Source organism: Mchenga conophoros, linkage group LG3 (genome assembly GCF_057382185.1).
Source record: "Mchenga conophoros isolate Kocher_MC1m ecotype Shallow Benthic linkage group LG3, M_conophoros_male_GT1.1, whole genome shotgun sequence".
Lineage (NCBI taxonomy): Eukaryota > Metazoa > Chordata > Actinopteri > Cichliformes > Cichlidae > Mchenga > Mchenga conophoros.
Genome location: NC_140528.1, coordinates 35,289,760 through 35,297,128, shown reverse-complemented (window position 1 = coordinate 35,297,128; position 7,369 = coordinate 35,289,760). Strand labels below are relative to the sequence as shown.

Genomic DNA, 7,369 nt, shown 5'->3' with positions numbered 1-7,369 from the left:
TCTTCATCCTCCTTTAAAAACCACAGCAGCCACAAAGTCCGGTAACCCTGGATGAAGCAGAGCTCCCACACACGCCTCACTGTGGCTCCTGTTCCTTGTGTTTTGTATATGCGGGGAAACACCCCGCTTTCCTCCAGCTGTAAGTACTGACAGTTGCTGCGTTCAAAACACCTCGGATTTACGGACTACATTCTAGAAAACGGGACAAACAGGATTTGTTTTGCTTCTCAGCACGTAGAACCATTCAAACACCACAGCATAATGTGGTGTCGCGATGAGGAATAACCGGGGACGGTAACTAAGATGTTGACAATGCCACCTGGGGGAGGGAGTTACACCCCAGGAAAGATTTCTCTAGCCAAAGTATCACACTGGCTACCAAAGCCCACAGACTCGTTATTAACGGCAGAGGTGAGACAGATGAATTTTACAAAGTTTATTAAGAACTACTACTAAAAACATAGAATTGTAAAATCAAAAAGGCACCTAAGGTAGCAGGGTTGAGACGGCAAAATAGATAATTAAAACACTTTATTAACAAAACGACCAGACTCCCTACCACGATGCTACCCTAAAAACAATCACAACATGTTAAAAGAATAACTAAACAAAATAGTGGAGGCCGGCCACTTGAGGAGGCAACCTACAGGGAGGAGTGCCCAAGGGTGCCACCAATTACTCACCTGTGCAACTTCACTGCAGACCTCACTGTCACTCACACTAAACTCTAAATGGTGCAATCTACCTATGCCCGGTGCATACACTCGCATGCATCGGGAAGGGGATTCCACCTCACGTGCCTAGCCCCTCAGCAAGCGGCCGCACCTCCACTAAAACAATAAAACAGAGCATAAAACGTTACACACATAAATAAAAGATTTACATAAAACAATTACACCCCAAAGTACTGTTCGTTATAAAAGCATCACATAACAAACAAAACAGCATGTGACAAGACAGCAGCAGTATAGTGCAAACCTGCAACAAAAGAGGGAAACAGTTGTCAAGGTCCACCCTACTATATGCCACGTTATGATGAACACAAGGGTCCCACTTACCACTCTCTAAAGGGTGGCCTTTTGTTGTGGGCAGTCTGAGGTACACCTGTGCACTACTCATGATGTCAGATCAGCATCCTGATGTGGCACACCTGTGAGGTGGGATGGATTATCTCAATATGGCAGATGTGCCCACTACCACACATTTGGACTGATTTGTGACCACTGTTTGGGAGGGATGGTTATATTGTGTATCTGGAATGAATTTTAGGTCTCTACGTCCATCCCATGGGGAATGGGAGCAGTAACAAAGGTGTTGCGTTTATATTTTTGTTGAGTGTATATATGAGAATCAGAATCAGAATACTTTATTGATCCCTGGGGGAAATTATTTTTTTGTTACAGTGCTCCATTATAAACCAACATAAACCAACATTAAGACAAGACAGACAATACGCTAACTAAGAATAGTACAATATATACACATATATACATAAGTCACTCATTAATAAATAGCTGGAAAAGAAGCGTGTAGTTGTAGCAGTAACCAGTGTGTTAAGTGGATGCGTTGTACAGGGAGATGGCCACAGGCAGGAAAGATTTCCTGTGTTGTTCAGTGGTGCTTATATACACATGTATATACTGTGATGGACGCCCAGATCTGCACTCCAAATACAAACAGACTAAAGGTGTTTCCTCCAGAAACAAAGACAATATTTACAAAGGTCTCACAGGTAAATTGTGAGCGATCACAGCAGCATCTCATCCTGACTAACAGCTTTTAGATGCAGGGAGAGCGTCGTGGTTCAGAGGTGGTTCAGCAGATGATGAAGGCCTTTCTGTTGCATTGTGTAGTGCTGTGGAGGCCATGATGGTCGACTGGGTCTGCTTCTACTGAACTCACAAACACTTCTGAGGTATTTACACCTGAAGCCTCATTGAATGTGAGTCAGAAACAAACGGCTCAGCTGTGATTAATGGATGTTTCCCTGCATTTCTATTTTCACACAGTTTATTTCTTACAGCAGGAAAACTGAACAGAATGTATGTAAGAGGTCAGAGTGAGGATGACGTCACTTAATACAGGACTTAATGTTTGTCTGTTTTGATGATGAAGGACTTCTTCAGCTCTGTAAACAGCTACACTTGAGAGGACAGAGGTGATTTCATGGATCAATAACAATGTGTTTATCAGCTTTCATCATCGCAGTGCAGACATGACGTCAGATCTATCAGAGTGAAGGCCGTCTCTCTGATGACGTTACAGAGCAGAGTCCTTCTGTCCAATAAAGGATCTCAGATCAGCTGCTGCCATCTTGTGGCCACAGTTGGTTACTGTCTCTGAAAGTTGTCTCATGTTTCCTGTTGTCCTGCTAACAAAGGCTGGGGCTCATCATGCTGAGAGGGCAGCAGCATTTTGTGGCTCTTCACACATGTTCATTATATTCTGATGATCCTGGATGGAGACAAACTACAGATAAGTGTGTTCAGCCCAACTAGTTTATCTCATTACAGCAGTTTGATGTTTCCCTTTGAATCCCCCTGAAGATCCTGACAGTGAAGCACGTACATAATACTCCAGCCTTTCAACTCTGAGCTTATTTAGTTCTATTAATACACTGAAATCTCATTTGTGTCATGAAGAAAGTCTTTAATCAAACAGAATTCAAAGATCAGAAACATTTCATATATGGAGTTAAACATGAATCATTGTTTCAACAACATATTTATTGTTGTCATAAACAGACAAGAAGACAACAACAAACTGCTCCTCCCATTCAACACATGTCAGTCCATATCCCAGCAAACTAAATCATCTCCATTTACACATCAAATAGAAACATGAATCACTTGTAATGATTAGAAACTTGATAGAATTTCAAATCTAGTTTGGGGAGTCATTCAGTGAGAAACGGTGAAATGATTTTCCATGTGAAAAGGTGGACAGCAGAAACAGAAAGAAACAGTGAAACTAAAAGAGAAACAAAGAGCTTTGGAACAACGAGGCAGCAGGAGGACAGCTGCAGTTTAACAGCTTCAACTCACTGACAGGAAACAACATTAGAAACATCATCATCCTCAACTCATCTGCTGCACTGACACTGACACCTTCAACGGACACACCTTCAGTTTACCAACAACAGTGTCAATGTATGGAAACATCCTGTGAGTGAAAGTGTGTGTGAAGGTGTGTATGTGTGTGTTAGTATCAGGATCAGAGAACGACAGCTTTCCTCTGTTCCAGTCCAGATTCACTCTGATCCTCTGGAACTTCTTCTCTACTGAGAGAGCAGTGGATGGAGCTGATGGTGAGCGTGCTGAGTATTTACCTTCATAGAACTGTATTCTCCATAATCCAGACTGTATGCATCCCTTCCTCTGCACAGACTCTGCTAACACACCCAGTCCCCACCCTGTACTGTCTCCAACTTCAACATCCCAGCTGTGAGTCCCTGAGTTAAAGCCCTCAGAGCCCAGGACAGAGCAGAACAAATGAATCCTCTCTGGATTATCAGGAAGCTGCTGCCTCTCTCCTCCTCGTCTCACACTGGTCAGATCTTCAGACAGGATGAGATATGGATTTGCAGTGTTTGGGTCCAGAATGAGAGGAGTGTAGGAGACCATGTCCTTCATCTTGTTCCAGATGTTGAAGGTCAGGTTGCCCAGGTGTTTGGCCTGGTCTATCACAGCTCCTGAGGGCAGCTGTGGATCATCCAGCAGGGGGCAGCGCTGGACTCTTTCCACTGCAGCCTTGTAGTTGTGCAGGAATGAGACGTCTTCAGCTCTCAGCTCCTCCTCTGTGGCTCTGACTGTGTCTGAAAGAGCTGCTATCTCTCTGCTCAGAGCCTCCATCTTCTCCTTCATCATCCCACTCTTCTGCTCCTCTTCCTCCCTCAGTGCAGCCAGCCTGGCCTCCTCTTCCTCTGCTAGAAACTGCTGAAGCTTCTTAAACTGCTCCTTAATCTGCCTCTCTGTGTGTCGGGCCTGGACCTTAATGTGTTCTGCTGTTTGATCAAACTTCACTTGAACTTCTTCACAAACCTTTAACTTCTTCTTTAAGGGCTCCAGAGTTTCCTGAAGTTCCTTCTTGTGTTGTTGTGCAGCTTCATCGATGGGTCTGAATCTGTGATTGGTGTGTTTTTCTGAGGCACAGCAGATGTGACACACTGGCTGCTGATGGTCCAGACAGAAGAGTTTGAGTTTCTCAGAGTGCAGACTGCAGAGAGCCTCTGAAGCTCTCTGATCTCTCTCCTGTAAGAACGACTCACACAGGTTCTTTAAAGCCAGATTTGAAGGTGGTTCATCCCTTGAAGATCTTCTTTTACAAACTGGACACTCGTGTGTTGGTCTCTCTCTCCACCATCTCTTCAGACAGTCTTTACAGAAGCTGTGGCTACATGACAGAAGAACAGGATCTCTGAAGACCTGCTGACAGACCGGACAGCAGAGATCCTCCTCTGATCTGGAAGCCATTGAGTCTGTGAGTGAAGCTGAAAACAGCAGACAGGAAGTACAGTCAGTCCTGGCTCCCCTCCCTCCTCTACCACCTTCACTGAAACTTCCTTTGAGTCGTGTTTTTGCTCAAACTCACATTCAGTGTGTGGAGCGTCAGCAGCTTGAAGCAGCAGTGTTGGAGTTTTCCACTTTTCTCTCCTGTAGCTGGACTCACTCAGAGGAAGCTGCTAGTTTGGTCTGAGCTCAGTCTGATCGTCTGTGCGTCTCTCTTTACTGAGGACGAAGAACTTCCTGTTTCCTGGTTTGTCACATTTGAGTGACGTGAGGGGAGGAGACAAATGTTGCTGTTTGACTTTTAACTAAGGTGTGTTTCAATCCTGCCTGCAGCTCAAAAGCTGTAAAACAGGTTTTGTGTCTTTTCACCTCCACAGGTCACAACATGAAACCTGTTGTGAAGTTTATAAAATAAAGTGTCACTCGGTGGTGCAGCTGTTTGTCAGCTTCTATTTTAGACTTTGTTCTGGTTCTTGTTCAGGTTCCCAGCAGTGGGAGTGTAATGCAGTCACACACACACAGGTGGTGTTAAGGTGGATTCACTTAGTTACAGACAGTGGTGTTATTTCCTGTAACTAAGGGTGTGTTTCACTCCAAAGTTCAGACATTAACCTGCCAGAAGTTGTAAAAGTTACTAATAAAGAGCTTTTATCTCATTTCACATGGAGGTCAGAGCATGAAAGCTGTGATGCAGCAGTTTGAGAAAAATTGCTGCTGATATAAAATATTTTTTGTGGTTTTACAAAATATATAAAAGAGCAGAAAGAAAAGAAATAAGTGTAAAGAGTGCAGCAAAATGCATGTTTTAGTGTGAGTTGGTTCATCTGATCTGGTTGTGTAAAAGTCACTGCATGACACTGAGTGTTACTTTTGTGTTACTGACACTCATCTCTGACTCAGAGAAACGATTTCTCCCCTGTGATGTTCACACAGTGGTGAGTTACATGTGTGTGGAATTTTTCACGTTTTACAGAATAAAGTTTCTCTTACTTTCTTTTTTCTGTTATTTACTAAAAAATCTCTCAAAGAAATAATGAATTCTCCACATGTCTTTGAAGGTTGCATGCAAATATCATGTGATCTAAAAGCCAAATATCTGCTGATGGAGCAAAACAAGGCCAGATGTTGAGCAGCTGTATTGCTGCATGACATCAGCCCACAGCAGCAGAGACCGTGGAGCCAACATGTGAGAAACAAAGCAACACGCTGAACATCTGAACCACAGCAGGAAGTGTGACTCTTTGTAGACCTGTGGACAGGAAACACACAGCAGGTCCTGATCAGTAACAGGGTCCAAATACAAACATGTGTTTATCAGCATCTGTATATATGAGCACACAGAGAGCTCAGCTGGACACACACTTCAGTCCTCCATCAATTACAATGCACTGTTTTCATCAGCTGCAGCCAGTGTTGGGAAGTAATGGAATACATTTACCGCCGTTACGTATTTAAAATACAAAATATGAGTAACTGTACTCTGTTAGAGTTACCGTTTAAAAAGGTGGTATTCAGAATACAGTTACTATTTTTGGTAATTACACACCGTTGGAAACCCAAACAAAACACACATTAAGAGGCTCTAATGTCTGTGTCTCTCTCGTCTCATAATGACTTGAAGAAATATTTTTTTAAATGATTTAATATGAAGGCAATAGGCAGAGTGTTACAGGCATTGCCCTGAAGAATGTAGCATCATGGGCAGTGTAGTCCTTGCTGCAGGGAGAATGGACTGCTATACCCATTATGTGTCTGTGAGCGAGGGAGGGAGAAAAAGGATAGTGGAAAAGTACGAGCTGTCATCGAGCAGAAACGGGAGCTGGAAGCATGTAAATATAATAATAACCACTGCAGCCAAGAAGAGTGCCTGACGAGCCCAGTTGTAAGTAAGCTATTAAGACTCGACTGTACACCGTGTTCATGTTTTCCTCTGAAACAATAAGTTCCGTTGGAGCAGCCTTTCAACGCCTCTCTCTGTCTCTCGCAAGAAAAGTTGACCCACACAACAAAGTAAAGCTATTTTTCGGCTACGAGCCCAACACGAACCCAACGTATTAGCCAGAGGTCCCTTTACTACGGTTCGGAGCCGCGGACCCGTTTTATATACATGCAGAATAGTTTTCTATACGAGATCACTGCAAAAAGTGCAGCCTTACCTAATGTCCACCTACTGTTACTCATTTATATTAACATTTAAAAATCTAGTTGGTGTTGGTATGACGAGTAACCTTCAGTAATAGTAATAAATCACACAGCAATAGTACATTCATGTAGTTGTAAAAAAGCATGATAATATATTAAGTAATCCAAAGTATTCAGAATACATTACTCTCATTCAGTAACGTAACGGAATACGTTACAAAATACATTTCGGGGCATGTATTCTGTAATCAGTAGTGGAATACATTTTAAAAGTAACCTTCCCAACACTGTCCATCAGGAACACCACAAAAGGAGATCCACAGTAGATTAAAATATAAAAGAACCCACCCACCACTTTAATCACACTCTAGATCTTGTTTTAACATATGGCAAAGAAACTGAACATTTAACAGTGTTTCCTGAAAACCCTCTCCTGTCTGATCATTTCCTGATAACATTTACAATAATTGATTACACAGCGTTGGAGAGTAGACTTTATCACAGTAGATGTCTTTCTGAAAGCGCTGTAACTAAGTTTAAGAATATAATCCACCCACTGTTATCATCTTCAATGCCCTGTACCAACATCATATACAAACACAAAATCTGATTTTAAGAAAAGAAGACATTGCATGTAAGTTTTAAATGTAAATGTTTTCAGTTCCCACTAAGCAGTCCTTACCTCTAAATATCACCTCTGCTTTTTCCATCTCTGAGTG

The 7,369-nt window shown here is 42.6% G+C and overlaps 1 protein-coding gene across 1 annotated transcript; it reads right to left on the bottom strand.

Annotated features, from left to right (window-relative positions):
• Nucleotides 1-2,636: 2,636 nt before the first annotated feature.
• On the bottom strand, nucleotides 2,637-4,484 carry LOC146578363 (E3 ubiquitin-protein ligase TRIM35-like). Its single transcript, XM_085259377.1, has one exon. The coding sequence runs from the start codon at nucleotides 4,470-4,472 to the stop codon at nucleotides 3,078-3,080; it is 1,395 nt and encodes a 464-aa protein (XP_085115503.1). The 5' UTR covers nucleotides 4,473-4,484; the 3' UTR covers nucleotides 2,637-3,077.
• Between the last annotated feature and the right edge of the window lie 2,885 nt (nucleotides 4,485-7,369).

Bases quoted from the DNA above. Each gene is read 5' to 3' on its own strand.
- LOC146578363 (XM_085259377.1), bottom strand. From the start codon at position 4,472: ATGGCTTCCAGATCAGAGGAGGATCTCTGCTGTCCGGTCTGTCAGCAG.